Genomic DNA, 17,727 nt, shown 5'->3' with positions numbered 1-17,727 from the left:
TGTCCCCAAAGACTGCACACTCTTCGCGACAGTCCCCAACGCCCTCCTTCTCAACCCCACCAGCGATGACGATTAAAACCAGCCGTAATTCCACAGCAGGCGCCAGCCTCCACAGAAGGTGGCGTTTCTCGGATGCTGAGTGAGGGCAGCAGGGTTCCTGCCCAAGGCGTACCCCGGGAACCTGCAGCAGTTACGTGGCTCCACGGCTGGGCCAGCAGGGACACAAGGCTGCCCGGGGAGCTTCTGGGGAGAAGCCACCCAGGAGTCGCAGGGCAGGGCCGAGCCTCCCCCACCTCAGAAATCACGACTCTTGGCTGAGAGCTCTCTCTGCTCCCAGGCTCTTTTCTTGCACCTTTATAAGCTAGGTTATTAGAGAATTGTTTGTGTCTCTGCTTTATCTCCTTTCCTAGGATTTAGCAGCACCCTCAAGGTTTTCTTCTCCAAACCGCAACAGAACAAGAATCTCTCCAACCACCTCCCTGGGCTCTCTCTGGAGCCTTCACTGATGGCAGCCTAATGTCCTTCCAAGGACGGGCCTGGGGAAAGTTGCACTGACCCGGCCAAGCAAGCGGGAGGACCAAGCGGGATCGACCAAGCAGGACCTCCCCCTCTGAGTCATCCCAGCTCCTCCAGATGAGCTGGGGGGGGGGGGGTCCCTCTATCTGTCGGGGCAGCTTGCTGTCCTCCTTCCTGTCACTCTGCCATCCTGATCTACCCTCAAACAGGCAATCTTCAAAGGAAGCAACTCTAGCTATCAAGAGCCACGTGAAAGAGCCACGCTCGGAATCATTAGTAATTAAAGAAATGCAAACCTCACCCCCATCAGACTTGCAAAGTTGACCCAAATAAGGAAAACGACAAATGTCAGAGGCTAAAGGAAAACAGGCCCGTTACAGCTTCATGGCCCCCAGCTATTAAATGGTCCACACTCTTTGACTCAGTGATACCACTATCTGGCCTTCATCCCTAAGAGATCTAAGAAAAAAGAAAGAGATGTCCCCACATGTACACAAATATTTACAGCAGATATTTTTGTACTGTCAAAGAACCGGAAACTCAGGGCGGGGGTGGGCTAGGGGTGCCCATCAACTGGACCATAGCTGAACAAATGATGGTATATGAATGTAATGGAATACTGTGGAGCCCCAAGAAATGATGAAACCTAGTGAGACTCGTCTGAGCTGATGCAGAGGAAGTGAGCTGAACCGGAACAATGAAACAATAACAACAATATTGTAAACACAAACAACTCTGGAAGCCTCAGGAATTCTAATCAAGGCAATGACCAGCCAGGATTCAAGAGGACTGCCATGGTGCCTCCCGTCCTCCTCCTGAAAGATGCCGAGTGAGAGCTGTGTGTGTGGACACGATCAAAGCGGGCATCTGCTTTGCTGGATCAGGCCTGTTTGTTACAATTCCTTTTTTCCAATGAGGAAGCGAGGAGTGATCGAAGGAAAGAAAATCGGTTATTTGTTCATTGGGGAAAAAAATCATGCCTCCACACCTTGTGCACACAACTCTCTACAATATCTTGCAAACCCATCCCTGCTCTCAATCTCAATCTCCGAACCTGCCACTAGTCCAGACCAATGTTCTCTCTCACCTGGACTGCTTCAAGAGCCTCTGACTCGGTTTCCCTGCATCTAGTCTCTCCCCTCTCCAATCTAGTGTCCACAGAGCTGAATATTCCTCAAACACAGGGCTGACCGCATCGTTCCCTCGCTCAGGGCTCCTGACTGCCTTCTCTGTAAGGCATTTAAAAGGTCACCCTCCGGCTCCAATATCTCTTTCCAGGCTGGTTTCACATCCGTCTCCCTCTTGTACACTTTGTTCCAGCTGAATAGGCTGCCTTGCTGTTCTCAGTCCTCAGTATTCATTTCCCATTGCTCTGCCTTTGCCCAGGCTGTGCTCCACACCAGAAATGCTCTCCCTCTTAATCGCCACATCCGAAAATCCCTAACTCTAGTTAAGACTCAACTCAAATGAGTATCAGGAGCCACTTCTTAATTCTTTTTGCTTTAAAAGGTACTCAAGACATACATCTGTGTACATGTTAGAATGTATGCTTCTTGAGGGCAGGGACAGATTCATTGTTGCCTCTGTGCTCCCAGCACCTGGCAAAGGGCATAGAGCCAACCCCAGAGCAGCTCAGGAAATTCCTGAGGAAATGAACAAAAAGACAGTTCTTCAAAACTAAAGGTGTATCATTGTTTTTGGTCATCAGGGTTGGGTCTGACCACAACATGATTACAATTAAATTGACAAACAGAAGAATGTGTCTCTTATACTTGGGCCTTGGCAAAAAGACTGGAAAAACCAAAGGCTTTCATCCTTCATAAATGCAGAAATATCTTAGGTGATGATGGTCAAAATTAAAATAGGGTTTCAGGATGCAGAATCTGATCCAGAAATTCCACCTTCACTCTTGTTGGGGGAGGGTAACGGGGACACTAATGGACGTGGTTTAAGGACTTTAGAAAACTGCACAGCGTTCAATCAATACTAAGACAAAAGCACCCAGCTCTGCTCCTTTCCAGGCCGGACACCTGACACAGTCTGAACTAGGCTTCTGTGAGGCAGCATCCAGGATAATTCTGGGAACCAGCTGTTAAGGGTGTCCAACTGCGGCTAAATCAGAATCTCTCTCAGAACTGGCTATAAACAAATTACCCACTTTGACAACGAGGCAAATGTTAAAAATGGGGTTGGCTTCCTGCAGGCCAGCTGTCCTCTTCATGTTGCTGGTTCCGCTAGATTTCACTGTGCAACACTACACCTACCATCTATAGTTCAATATCCAAAGGGATGCCCTCAGGTGATAGAATAATACAAGCCAGACACATTGCTGAAAGCCTCAGAGCAAATTGATGGGGTTTACGCACACACTTTTCCATCATTTAGTTGGGCGTCTAATGAGAGAAAAACAGTTTCTTGTGGTCTATACCCAGGCTGAGGTCTCTGAAATAGGTGGATTAGTCATTCTTTGACCCTGTGTACTTATTCAGAGACACTGCGAAAATCAACTCTAATCAAGAGACCACAGATACCATTAAGACATTACAAATAACGTGGCAGCCAACAGCTGTCTACCCCGGCCCCTGTGAGGATCAACTTCACCAGGGAGAGAGCAGGGCAGTCAGTGAGTGCTGAGAGCTAAGTGGCTACCGAGTTTGTGGGGCTCCACTGGGGTGCAATGGGGCCATCAAAGCCAAGCACTTCTGGTAAGAAACAAGACTGTCATTTGTAAACAAACACACCCCAGCTCCCAAGTTCTCTCGATGTGTGCATACCTGTGCACACACACATGCACATACACACATACATGCCAACCAAACCACAAGGTCCCACGAAAGGAAGATAACCAGACAGAAAGCTGACAACACACCATTTTACAGCTCCTGGTAAGGAGAGGCTTCAGGGCCTGCTCCGCAATGCAGCCTTACCCACTGACTGACCTAAACACAGCACCTCATTTCCTGCCCCCCCAGAGGCTCTGCTCTCAGCAGGTCAATCTCTCTCACGCACCTTCCTCACACACCGGACACATTTCTACCACTTGACTTTTGCTCCTGCTAGCTCCCACACACAGAGGAAGAAGCCTCCCCCCTTGCTCCCCGCTATCCTCTCTCCTTCCAGGGTCAGCTCCAGTCCCGATGCCCACCTTCTCCACCCGAGGCAGAATGAGCAATGGAGGGCAGTCAGAAGGCCTGGGTCCGAACACCAGCGTGAGCCCGACAGCGCCAGCCCCAGCTTGAGGTTCCTTCTCCCGAACCCCCCCTCTGAGAATCACAGGCTCAAAGCTGAGAGGCTCCACCCCACACTTCAATGAAGACTTTCTCTTTCTAGAACAGCCTGTCCAGGCTTCCAAGACTCTGCTGTACGTAAGTGAGACTGTTTTCTTTATAGTCCAAACTTCTCATATGGTAAAATTAAGCGAAGTCATCATCCATGTTGAAAAAGCAAACAGCCTGATCCAGTCTGGGAGCATGTCCGAGCTGCCTCTGTGGGCTAAGGGCTAGCAGGGCTGCCCAGAGGGGGTGGGAGCAGCAGAAGAACCCTGGCCTACCTGGACGACATCGGCTTTGCCTTGGCACTCATAGGACATCCCCAAGAAAGCAGGCCCAGGATGGCATTCTACGGATTGATATGATCCTAGAAAAGGGCGTCTGTCAAAGATGCCACCTGAAGCGGGCTATGGAGCGCCTGTTTCTTCTTCTGGGCCCACGCTACCCACTTCACCAGATCGGCGTGAGCAACGTCCTTTGTTCAATGCCTACTCAGGCGAGTGAGCAAGCAACAAGCTGAGGCAGAGGCCAGCTTCCAGTAAGCTCCAAAATCACAGGATTTCGCAGACAAAGGCAACCCAGCTTTCTCATTTACCTCCCCTCTCTTCCTATACAGTCCTGAAGCCCTTTTATGAAGCATTTACTGTTGGATGAGCCAAGCCGGAAACCAAACATGTCACCCTCGTGAACAATGATGCCGTCCACAATCAGGACAAAAACCTCGACTAGTCTCTGTTGGTATAATTCGGAATATACACAACCCGGTGCCTCCAAGCCACACCAGAGGGAACAAGGCAAGACTCACCTCCCAGAAGCTATCACTGGAAACTTCGACGCCAACGGAATCGTCATAAGCGACAGACATGTCTTCAAAGGCCGAGGAAAAACCCCGGAAGGCTGAGGCTTGGAATCACAGATGCTAGGAGTTCAACGCTATTGAAAAAAAGAAAGAAAAGAAAAAATGTGATGAGCTTGTTTTGTGTATCTGTTTTTAACTCTCAAAGTAAAGAAGAAAAGAAAATCCCACTTCACACAGAATTTCCATTTCGGAGCCTAGGCTTCCTTTTCGATTCAAATGGAGCTCATTCCCTCGGGGGGAGGGGAGCAGAGAGGCAGTAAATACCGCATCTGACCTATCGACAACAGAGACTGGAATGTAAACTTGACTGTTCACCATTTTCCTGGAAAACGCCAAGGACTTTGTAAAGAGCTGAGGTACTCAGATCTACTTCATAGAGAGAGAACAGAAGAACTCTTAAAACAAAATTCTTCTGCTCAGAGAGAGGTTCACGTGGGGCTCCAAGGAAAAGAGAGCAATGACGAAGGCCTCCTTCCCAGGCCATGGTGGCTCCTTTCTCCTTGCCTGTCCTCCAGTGCCAAAGGAGACCCCAAAGGCTCCACCTGTCCCACCTGTGGCTGCTACTCTGATGCTGAGGGGGCCCCTCCACCTTCAGGCTGCAGGTGACATCGGGTTAGAGCAGCACGAGGCCCAGGGGAAGCCCTGGCCAAGCCAGGCCCAGCTATGCACAGATGCCAATGGCAACATCTTCCACACAAGGCTCCAACTTTCTCCCTAAGCGGGACTAGTGCATTAAAAAAGGAATCAATGAACAACTGTGTAGTGAGTGATGGTCCTGAAACAAACTTACCAATTCAGATTACAAAATCTAGGGAAGAGCTTTTGAATATAAAGAAGTTGAGGAAATGGTTTTTTCTCTATAAAGTACACGTAGATGAAGCCCATCAAAGCCACGAGGAGGAACAAGGCTTTCCCAGCTGGGTGTCCAGACTGCATGGGAAGCTCTGGAAACAGGGACTGCCAGGCTACGGAAGGAGGGGACCTGGCCCAGGAGGGACCACTGCATTTCAGTGGGCACCTTAGGACCATAAGATTAGGCCTTGAAAGGATGGCCCATGCTGCTGTATTTGAAATATTTTAGAAGAAGGCCCCTAAACTCGACACCATCTCCCGCCTTGGGACCTGGAAAGTTCTCTCTCCTCCCCTCCACCTTCCAAGCTTCCCTGGCTTCGAGATTCAATTTCAAGTCTTGGCTTCTGCATGAGCCCATGCCAGTCCCTCAGCTACCAAGGCCTTCCCTTTGAGATGACCTTTTGTCTATTCTGTATACACCTTTGCACTTACGTCTTTGTTCATCTGGAGCTCCCAGGGAGTAGGGACCAGCCCAGCCTTCAGTGCTTGGCTTAAGAAATGCTTACTGCCTGAATGACACCACTTAGTAACAGAAAGCCTACTCTATGATTCATCAATCAACAGGCATTTCTTAATTGCTCCAAGACAGCAATACAAAAGAGAAGCTGTCTCTGCCCTCAGGGAATTTATATCCCCCAGGGAGACTGTGACAGGTTCACAGATCCCCAAGCACAGGGCACTTACTGGAAGTGCATTCCCCCAGGAAGGCCAGAGGGGAGCAACGGGGAGCCTTGTTGTCAGACAGATGCAGAGGGAATGGCAATTGGCAGTTGTGTGTCAGAGAGGAGGCTGCTACAGGCCGGGCCGGGGATAGATGAGGTATGAGTAGAGAGAAAGGGAGGGACACAGGAGATGGGAAGGACGTGAAGTGACTGGCTCCCAGGGTGACGGTGACAGTGAAGAGCAGAGCATGTGGAGGAATTGTGGGGTCTTCAACAGAACAGGGCAGTAAGAAGGAGGGGGAGCCTTCAGGGGAAAGCTAACAAGTCTTGTTTTAGACCCGATGAGTTTGAGTCGCCTAAGGGCCACTGTGGGAACCCTACAGCAGGAGGCCTGAGATGTGACCCTGGAGTTCCAAAGAGGGGTGAGGGCTGCATATGTGGGGCTAGGCATCATCTGCAAAGAGATGAGAGGAAGGAGGGAGGAGACAAGCATTTAGAAGCTGAACACGGGGTCACTGATGAGAGAGATGATTCAGGATGAGAGCCAGTGTGGGGACAGAAGGCGAGAGGCCAGGGCCAGGGCCTTCACGCACGTACTGCAATGGAGATTGAGAAGGATGGGTCCAATCGGCTTTTGAAAGTTGAGCTATTTCTACATTCACAGAAGATATAAATAGCTACAGTTGCATGGTTACAAGAAATGCATTGCTTCCTAATGGTAACCACTCTTAACACAAATACCAACGTCTTGCTGGTGGTTTCATAATCTGAGTCTTTGTAAAATAAAGACAAAAGGAAGTATGTGGAATGTAAGCTAGAAGTTCATCAAAGCCAGCTAGACCAGCCTGGTTTGCTTGATGGCATTTCCACAGAATGAATTTCTCAGCCACTGTTTTCTGTAAAAGTTTGATTTATTGGTCAGTGTCCCTCCTGAAGGCACCTCCTCTGGATGCCACTTGGGGCCCAGGAATGACTAATGCATTATTAGGTTTCTGTTCCCTAGCTTAATGAAATGTGAGTGATGTGAACCTAGGCCAACCAAGCCTGACAGCTCATGGTCTAATGAGCATAGGCTGGATTTTCACTCCTTCCTCCCCGAAAAGAGGAGCCTTGAGACCTTCTCAAAGCACAGTCCGATGGCCCGAGGGTCACTGGATCTGAGCAGAAACACAAAAACAAATGCTCAATAACAACCAACTACGGAGATAGTCCTCTGAGAGCTCTTATTTCTACCATGTTCTCATGCCAATCTTATGGAAAATAGGGGGGAGGGGAGGGGCTAGCCAATAGTACCACTGGGTGGATGTTACCCTGCATGAATGGCCAGACCCCAAAAAGAGCAGGCAATGGCTTCATGTCAAGGGGGGTTTGGTCCATGAGTGGGGTATCTCAGGCAGCTGGCATTGGACCCATCCTATTTTTGACATTTTGAACAGTGACTTGAATAAAAGCATAAATCCCACTTCTGAGGCAAGTCACGGACCCTCTGGGAGGCCTAGGCTCCTCAACCGTGAAACACGGGCTTGGAAGTGGATGGTCTCTGAGGTCACGTCTAGGCCGCGCTCCGATAGCAGGTTTATCAGATTTACGGATGACATAAAGCTGGGAACAAGAGGTGATGCACACACTGGGGGGCAGGTGAGGAACACAGGAGAGACAGAATGTCCTGTTACAACCCAACGATGGGGGGTCCCTCCTGGGAGAGGGCACCAGGTTCCTGGTCCGCCCATGCTCTCTACAAATGGGGTCAAGGCACCAGGATCTCATCCACAGAAGGTGTAGCTGCAAACTGGCCTCGGTCCTGGCGCTCTCGGTTCATGAGCTAACAGAGGGGGCTGCTAAGGAGTTCCTGTCGAGTTGGGGGCCAACGTGCCTGGTTCTTTGGATCTACTCCCTGGAAGCAAGTGGGGAGTGATGTATCAACCACTTGAATAAAGCACAGAGTCCAGAGGCGATGGAGGGGGAAGGTGAGGGAGGGAGCTGGACACTAAGAGTCACGGGTGAGCACCTGGGCAGCAAGGACCTAGGGACCCAGGTGCTCAAGGGGCAGGGTTCCAGTAGTGGGGGGCGGATTCTTATTTACCTTAGGTTTAGCCCCTTAACATCATTTCAGTATCATCCCAAAGCTACCTCCTTAATTTACATAAGGTTTTGCTGATTCTTCTGGGCATGTCTGGAGTTGATCGGCAGCTAACACAGGCTAAGGGGGGGCATTACACTGGGGCCTAGCTGGCTTCTCTTACTTTGGCCATATGTGACCATATGTGACCTCAGTTAATTTAGGAAGCAGTTTGCAAGTGATTTCTACATTTCCGTCGACATATTTGCTTTCTATTATTGTTACCTTATACTGGCTACTTACATATACTTAGTATACTGACTGGTAGGCTTGCCAGAGGGCCACTAAAGGGCTAAAACAAAATGCAATTTCAACATGTGTAACAAGATGAAATTTACTAGGGACAAATGTAAAGTCATATACTTGGGTTCAAAAACTCAATTTCAAGTACAAGATAAGAGAGACTCAACAAGAGATTCCGTGACTTTCATGGGGCAGCAAGTTCAGTGAGTCAGCAGTATGACATGATGGCCAACAAAGCCAGTGTCATCTGAGACACAATCTGCCCCAGATTCGATAGTCCCACTGTCTTCTGCCCTGCTCACAGAACACAGATTTGAGCTGAAAGAAACCTCTGAGGTCATTTAATCCATCTCCTCATTTTACAGATGAAGCAACTAACGCCCAGAGAAATAAAATGACCAGAGGTAGTAAATGCTTCCATTTAAAACCTAGGGAAGAGTTTTTGAATATAAAGAAGTTAAGGAAATGTTTTTTTCTCTATAAAGTACATGTAGATGAAGCCCATCAAAGCTACAAGGTTTGGAAAAAGGCTTTGCCAGTTGGGTATCCCAACCACATGGGGAGCTCTGGAAGCAGGGGCTGCCAAGCTGCTGAAGCAAGGGACCTCGAGGCAGGCAGAGTCACCAGGAGGCTACAGCAACAGTCCCGACCTGAGATGATAAGGGCCTACAACAGGGGAACGGGAAGGATGGGGGGGGAGGGGAAGGGTCAGAGGCGAAGAGGTGCCCATACTATTGCTCTTCGGCTTAAAACAACCTAATTATTATAATGAGGTGTTACAAATGACAATTTTCTCCCATTACTTTGTACAACTGGGAAGTGAGTATGCTATCCTTCTGAAGATTTCAAAGCATAACCAACATTTCTCTGATTAACTTTATAATACTTCTTTGGGACAGAAAATGAACAAGCATGTCAAGTTTTCTGATGGAGAAATGGACATCTCTAAACACTGAGATTCAGCAAGCTTTCTACGCGGAGAGAGCAGCTTAGCTGGCCATCCTGCACTGATGCCTGGGGCCAGGCAGTGAGTGCCAGTCTCCTGCTTCCTACAGAAGGGGCATCACCCTGAAGGGTCTTTTGGGGGGTCACAGATTCGATCTCACAAACTTGAGACCGATGGAACAGGTCTTCTCCAATAACCAATGCCCTCCATTCCAAAAGATTGGGATTGGCATCTCTCTCAGATTACTCATAAAAGTTGAATGATAAGTTAAAAGCAGGAAAGTTCTTTTCCCTGGCACAAGAAGCATAAATACTCTTAAAAATGGTTTCACCCAGTCCTGATTTTATGAACTTTCAGAATAACTCAGTTATTATTAAACATTTATGACATATACAGGTCCAACCATGCCACTAATCTGCTCCAAAAATGGCAGAGACTCTCAATTCCCTTGATACATATTTCAGGCCCTCCCCAGCCCAGCTATTTCCCAACCTATTTCCAGCCCAAAGTTTCCCATGACTCTCATCCATGTCCTCTACATTTGGCCAAATTACTGAGATTACTGTTCTCTGGACCTGACCTACCCTCTCCCACCTCCATGTACTTGCAAAAGGTGGTGTCCCTCGGCAGACACATTTTTTTTTGTCTTCCACATCTGTGCCTGTTGTATCTCTGTACCTCTTTCAAGTCCCAGATCAGGTACCATTTCTTCCATGAAGGCTTGCTTGATCATCCTCCCAGTGGAAGATGGCTTCTCCTCTTCTCTCTACCCCCACAGGTCCGTTCTACTTTCTATCCTGCTTATCTGCATGTATGTCACATTTCCCACCTTTGTCTGCAAGCTGTTTGATGGTGGCATCTGCCATTTTTACATCTTTCAATCCCCAGGGCCTCACCTGGGGCCTGGTATAAGAGGACACTGAATAAATGGCAAGAGAATACAACCGAGGCATTGGACTCCATTCAGAACACACAGCAAGACTCAGGGTCCGAGTCAGATGCAAAAGCCAGGTGCGCTCGAGGGCTAAGGCCAAGGGCTGGGCGTCAGCAGAGAGGCACAAGGTGCCACGAGAACCCAGAGGAAGAGGAGCAAACCATGCTCTCTCACGGTGAGACTTCAAGAACGAGCTCGCTTCTTAGTGAGGCCTGGGCAAAGGAGATTTTGGAAGGATGGGCTGGCAGAAAGGATGATTTAAGCCAAGGCACGGAGGGAGTAAGGTCCCAAGCATGTTTTAGATATAGCAAAGAGTTCATCCAACTGAGATGAAATGGAAAACGAGAGAGGACTGATGAGCTAAGGAAGGTTGATGCCAGAGGATCAGAGGGCCTGGAATGGCATTCAGGTCTTTTACACTGGTGGAAGGAGTGAAAAAAATGCTTCATTGGGAAGTGCCAGAACCAAAGCTATGTTTCTAAGGATGAGCCTGGCCACACGCATGGGCATGTTGGAAGGAGGGAGCTAACAGCTGGGTGGCCACTGGGTCACTGGCAAAGGCACTACACGTGGGGGGAAGAGAGGTCAGCTGTCATTCAGCCTGCTCCAAAAAGAAGTGACTAACGGGCCAACGTCAATGTGTCGACGTCTCTAGCAGATCTACCCAATGACTGGTCCTTGCTTCTATGCTGTCTGACATTTTTATCAATGACCTTGAAACCACAAATGACATGTTTATTGAATTTTCAAATGACACACAGCCATGAAGGATATAAAGTACTCTGAAGATTCTTAAAGTAAGACAGACAGACAGGTAGGTAGATAGATGGCTAGATAGATTGCTGACAGGTGGAGAGATATAGAAATATAACTAGCTAGCTCAATGCCAGTAATCACCATAGCAAAAATGAAGGACAACAGTCAGGTTCCAAAGAAATCCTAACAGCTAGAAATGAAGAAAATGAAATCAGAATGAATGCCCAGAAGCAGCCACATGAAGTATGGTACTGCTTCCACATGGAAGTTTTAGTTGACTATGAGCTTGCTTTGAGTCTGAAGAGTAACATGGAGACCCCCTAAGCTACCTCGATCTTCAGTCACCTTCATAAAACAGTGTCCAGACAAGAGAGGTGCGGATGACCCTGCTATTCTTGGCCCGGCTCCCACCATCGTAAATAAGAGGGAGGAGCCTTGTTTTTCCACTGGGCCCCAGAGGGCAGAAACCCAGGCTATTGGTTGCAGCTGCAATGATGCAGAATGAATTAGACCTTGAGAAAGGAAAAACTGTTTTTCTTCCTGGATAGGATTTTTATTTTATTTAATTTTTTTTTCAGTTGACAAGCAAGGGCAATTCTCTCTTGGTCATGCCCCCAAATACCTCTCCACTACAGCCTGGTCAGTCACTTACGTCTGTCAGGAGGTGCAGCCCTTGTTTCATTATGAATAAAGAAATACCTGTTTACAGAGCATGGCGACAGTAGATGAGGCTGCCAGGGAAAGAGACGCGCCCTATTGCTAACGGTCTTCAAACAGAGGCTGGGTAACCATTTATTCTCAGAGACAGGCTGTCTCGAGGGTGTCTGAGGTCCCTCCCAATTGTGCAAATCTCTCCGTGTTTGAGGTGGGATAGATTTATCTCAATAGCAGTCCTCCTGAAGACGACACCTTTACGTCAGACCGTCCTTCACGTAGTTATGTTCGAGGTAGAGCCGAGACAGTTAAGTGAATGATAAAGAGCTTGTTGTCAGCAGGAACCGGCAATGAAGGAAATCTCCAACTTAGGACATCCATACGAGCAAACGCACTCAGCGCACAGGCTCAGGGCCCGAAGTTCCTTGTTCCTCTCCACAATGAGCCGTCAGATTCGTTCTTTGAAGGCAGGTATCTGTCGTGGTTCCATGACTCCACAGAGCACAATGACTAGCCACGACACCGCAACACGCCTGATCTGGTGGGCTCCATGGTATAAATAACCACATAACAGGGTCATACGATGCTGGAGCCAAGACGGGCCTCGGGGAGCATCTAGTCCAATTCCCTCAAGTTATAAATAAGGACAAATGACTGGTCCAAGGTCACATGGTGATTTAGTGGCAGAGCTAAGACTAGCACCCAGCTCCCCTGACTCCTCATCGGCTTCGCTCTTCACTGGACGTAGAAGCTCTGAGCACAGAGTGGTCAGAAAAACAGAAGACGGAAATAAACTGTCAAAGGTCAAACTGGCTTAGCGACCCACACCATGCCTCCCTCAGCGCCAAAGCAAGAAACCCAGACTTAGTGCAAAAGGACCGACCTCCTCACGTTCCAGGTGGGGAAAAGGGCCAGAGAGAAGAGAGGCTTGGTGCAGGTCAAACACAGAAGAGGCAGAGAACCAGGACCGGATCCTGATTCCTCCCATTTCAAGCCCCAGCCTCTCCCCACTGCCTCTCCAAGAGGTTATAAATGCCCCCACCACGCCCCCACCACAGAGTCAAGTTTCCTGCCTGTGGGGAAGGCATTGGGTCAGCACAGTCCGAGAACAGTCAGGAAGGCAATCACCTTCCTGAAAGGCTGCTTTCCCAGGTAAATACAATGGGCATTTGGAGGGCCCAGGCAGACTTTGAAAAACTTCCTGTTTTTTTGTGCTATTGTCTCACCAAAGGCTTTGAACCTCCCTCCACTCTGAACAGACACAGTCCAACATCACCAGATCAAGACAAAATCCTCACGCTGATTTCCTGAATTTACAAAAATCACTACTTATTCAAAGCTCTATTCAATAGGCATCCGTTACTGTCCTCCAGGCAGCTGCCTTCCGTGCCTGTAGCCTGGTCTGCACTGATGATCAAAACCAAGACATCATCAGCCCTTCAGCGTGAGCCTCTCTGACCTCTCTCATTCATTCACCAGACAATTGGGCAGCTGGGACATGCAAGGACTTCAGGACACCAAGGTGAACCAGAGTACAAGGAAAGTCAGGGACCACCTACATAGAGGGCCTATACAGTGGATTTTCCCTTTAAAAACAACACCATTTCTGATAGGAAGTGCTGGATGACAATTTGTAATGCCCTCTGAGACTCTCTCCTCACAGGCCTTTAAAAAAGCCAGATCTGTGGGCCAAGACAAGTTGGTCAATATTCACTGGGTCAGATTTTATTATACATAGATCCTGGCCTAGGCGCTGGGGACTAAAAATACATAAAGATAAATATATATATGTAGATCTTGACTCCAAGGAGCTCACAATCTAACGAGAGGGGTAAGACTGAGGCAAAGAACAGGACACAAGGTATAGTTTGATACAGGCAAGGGAGAAATCCAAAGGGTTCTGGCAGAACAAGACAAGAGCATCAAGCTTGGGAGTGCAGGGGGATAAGAGGAGGCTTCATCCAGTAAGCACACTGAGCTGGGCCTTGAAGGACAGGGAGGATTTTAACAGGAAGAGATGCAGGGGAAGCCCATTCTTGACCCAAAGGCCACCGTCTCCAATGTCTCCAAGTGTACTGAGGTGAGAAAGGCAGGCCAAGCCTAGGCGATGGCTAGCAGCATGGCCTGGCCAGAAGGGCTACTTCATGAAGAGAAACAGTGCTGAATAGGCTTGGAAAGTGGAGACTGAAACAATCAGCCTGGGGACACCCAGATGGACCAAAATACAAGGAGATACACTCTTTATTTTGTCACAGAGGAAATGGAGGAAATTGGAAAATTTGTTCTTCCAACAGGAATGGCCCTACATCTGCCCATTAAGACGACTGCATTGACAACAGGTTGGAGGGATAAAAGAATAAAGGCAGGAAGAACAACTAGGAAATGACTGTACTGGATGACAGGAGAATTAACGAGGGCCTACACAGGCAGGGCAGCCCTGGACAAAGAAAGAAAAGGAGGCTGGGAGATATGTGGAAATAAGAGATCTAGGACTCGAGACTGATGGAGGAGATGAAAGACAGTAAAAACCAACCCCACGGTCTCCCACCTGGATGGATGGCCAGGTGCCGGTGATGTCTGCAGAAATAAGGCAGCTGGAAGGAAGGAAAGGCTTCAGAGGACAGTGCAGGCCTGCTGGCCACCATCTACTGAGTCTGAGGTAGGGATGGAGACACCCACACGGAGGTGTGCCACAGGTGGTTAGAAATGTGGGACTGGAGTGGGGCTGAAGATTCCTATAGAGGTGATGACTGGAGCCACATGCCCAAGGGTGAGGGCCCAGAGAACAGAAGGGGACCCAGGACAAAGGAGGTCCAACCTTAAGGAGCAGAGGAAGAGGAGGCAGAACGAACACAGCAACGACCCAAGTGAAAGGAGAATCAGAAGCTAGCAGTGTCCCAGAAACTAAAGAAAGCTAGAATGATCCAGAGAAGGGGAGGCTAACACGGTTCAAAGCCCTCCACACACCCAGGAAAAAGCAGATAGTTAGGGAGTCGCTGGCAGCTTTGCTTAAAATGGGACAGGGAGGCTCAGACGTCAAGGGTTACGGAGGGTCTCATCGCTGCAGGCATTCTCTGAACCCTCCAAGGTTAAGGAGAAAAGATGGTCGAGGCCTAGACAACGACAACCTGTAGCCACAGTGACCAATAAGAATGGGACGAAAGCAGTGACCTTTACCTGGAAGCAGGCTTCCTAAATGACCAGCCGAGGTCTTGGGGCACAGAGCAGATACGGCGTAAGGACGTAGATAAGCAGGTGATTGCTCTTATCTCCCAGATGGGAACCAATGGGAGGCCAGGGAAAGCAGCAGGCATTCCTCAGATCAAATGAGCCCTGACATGACCTTGCAGTACGATTAGGGCTGCCAAGGCCTGGGAAAAAAGAAAGTCTAGAGCCCTGCTAAGGTTCTTTTTTTTTTTTTTACTGGTAATTTCTATTTATTTTTTTTGTTTTCAACATTTACTTCCACAAGATTTTGAGTTCCAAATTTTCACCCCATCTCACCCCCCCCCCCCCCCCCCGCCGGCCTGCATTCCCCCTACCCCTTCCCCTAGTCTGTCTCCCCTTCTATCTCTCCCCCACTTCTCTTATCCCCTTCCCCTTCAATTTTCCTGTAGGGCAGGATGGATTTCTGTACCCCATTTCCTGTATTTCTGATTTCCCAGCTGCATGTGAAAACATTTTTTTTAAACAGGTGTTTTTAAAACTTTGGGTTCCAAATTTTCTCCCTTCCTCCCTCCCTACCCACCCTCATTGATAAGGCAAGCAACTCAATATAGGCTATACATGTGCAGTTATGCAAAACACTTCCATAGCAGACATGCTGTGAAAAACTAACTCTATTTCCCTTAATCCTATCCCGCCCATCCATTTATTCTATTCTTTCTTTTGACCCTGTCCTTCCTCAGAAGTATTTGCTTCTGATTACTCCCTTTCCTAATCTGCCCTCCTCTCTATCATTCCCCTACTCTCTTGTCTCCTTCCCCCCCTATTTTCCTGTAGGGTAAGACAGATTTCCACACCCAGTTGAGTGTGTTTGTTATTCCCTCCTTAAGTCAAATCCTATGAGAATAAGATTCACTCATTCCCTCTCACCTTCCCCCATTTCCCCTCCATTGTAAGAGCCTTTTCTTTTCTGTTTTTTTTTTGGTGAGATAATTTACCCCATTCTACCTCTCCCTTTCTCCTTCTCCTAGTATAATCCTCTCACCCCTTAATTTTATTCTCCAGATATGACCCCTTCATTTTCAACTCACCCTGTGCCCTCTATCTATCTCTATCTATATATATGTACATTTAATTTCTTCCCCTCCAACTACCCTAATACTGACAAAGGTCTCATGAGTTACAAATATCATCTTTCCATGCAGGAATGTAAACAGTTCAACCTTAATAAGTCTTTTATGATTTCTCTTTCATGTTTACCTCTTCATGTTCCACTTGAGTCTTGTATTAGAAAGTCAAATTTTCTATTCAACTCTGGTCTTTTCATCAAGAATGCTTGAAAGTCTTCTATTTCATGGAATAACCATTTTTTCCCCTGCAGGATTATACTCAGTTTTGCTGGGTAGGTGATTCTTGGTTGTAATCCTATCTCCTTAGCTCTCCAGAATATTATATTCCACACCCTGCGGTCCCTTAATGTCAAAGCAGCTAAATCTTGTGTTATCCTATTGTGTTTCCACAATACTTGAATTGTTTCTTTCTGGCTGCTTGTAGTATTTTCTCCTTGACCTGGGACCTCTGGAATTTGGCTACAATATTCCTAGGAGTTTTCCTTTGGGGATCTCTTTCAGGAGGAGATTGGTGGATTCTTCCAATTTCTATTTTGCCCTCTGATTCTAAAATATCAGGGCAGTTTTCCTTGATAATTTCTTGAAAGATGATGTCTAGGCTCTTTTTTTGATCATGGCTTTCAGATAGTCCAATAATTTTTAAATTCTCTCTCCTGGATCTATTTTCCAGGTCACTTGTTTTTCCAATGAGATATTTCACATTGTTTTCTAATTTTTCATTCTTTTGGATTTGTTTTACAGTGTCTTGATTTCTCATAAAGTCACTAGCTTCCAACTGCTCTATTCTAATTTTTAAGGAAGTATTTTCTTCAGTAATCTTTTGGACTTCCCTTCCCATTTGGCCAATTTTGCTTTTTAGGGCATTCTTCTCCTCATTGGCTTTTTAGATCTCTTTTGCCATTTGGGTCAGGCTATTCTTTAAGGTGTTATTTTCTTCAGTATTTTTTTGGGTCTCCTTTAGCAAGTTGTTGACTTGTTTTTCATGATTTTCTTGCATCACTCTCAGTTTTTCCTCTACTTCTCTTACTTGCTTCTCAAAATCCCTTTTGACTCTTCCAAGGCCTGGGACTGATTCATATTTTTCTTGGAGGCTTTGGATGTAGGAGCTTTGGCTTTGTTGTCTTCTTCTGGTTGTATGTTTTGATCTTCTTTGTCACCAAAGTAAGATAATAGAGTCTGACTCTTTTTGTGCTGCTTACTCACGATCCCGGCCAATTACTTGAGTTTTAAACTCTTTGTTAAGGTAAAAGTCTGCTTCCAATGTGAAGAATGTACTGTCCCAAGCTTCAGGGATTTGTACAGCTGTTTTCAGAGATACTTCTAGGGACCTGTAAATTTTCAGTTCTTCCAAGGTGGTATGATAAGGGGCAAGGTGTTTCCTCTCCACCACCACAACAAGCTCCAGCACTCCTCCTCACCCCAGGACCACCCCTCAGAACTGTGACCCAGAACCAGGCAGGGGTAGAGCAAGAGATCCCTGCAATCCCCCTCTGATCAGCCACTTGATTCCCCCTCAGTCTGTGGGTTGAAAGCTCAGGAAACAGCCGCAGCCCCAGGCTCCACTTGAGACTTGCTGCTGAAACCTAGCTCCTCCCTCATCGCAGTCACAGACTTTTCCCACT

General features: G+C 47.7%; 1 protein-coding gene across 4 annotated transcripts in view; it reads right to left on the bottom strand.

Annotated features, from left to right (window-relative positions):
- PACSIN2 (protein kinase C and casein kinase substrate in neurons 2) overlaps positions 1-17,727 on the bottom strand; it is a 161,526-nt gene that overhangs the window by 47,161 nt on the left and 96,638 nt on the right. For all 4 annotated transcript variants that reach the window (XM_027854241.1, XM_027854243.1, XM_027854240.1 and 1 more), the window contains one exon: positions 4,591-4,718. In XM_027854241.1, coding sequence (XP_027710042.1) covers positions 4,591-4,650 — 60 coding nt within the window. In that variant the 5' untranslated portion in view covers positions 4,651-4,718. The remainder of the gene's footprint in view (positions 1-4,590; positions 4,719-17,727) is intronic.

Source organism: Vombatus ursinus, unplaced genomic scaffold, assembly GCF_900497805.2.
Source record: "Vombatus ursinus unplaced genomic scaffold, bare-nosed wombat genome assembly UNPS02010394.1, whole genome shotgun sequence".
In the NCBI taxonomy this organism is placed as follows: Eukaryota; Metazoa; Chordata; class Mammalia; order Diprotodontia; family Vombatidae; genus Vombatus; species Vombatus ursinus.
The sequence above is the reverse complement of the archived record's forward strand: the minus strand, read 5'-3'. Positions and strand labels throughout refer to the sequence as shown.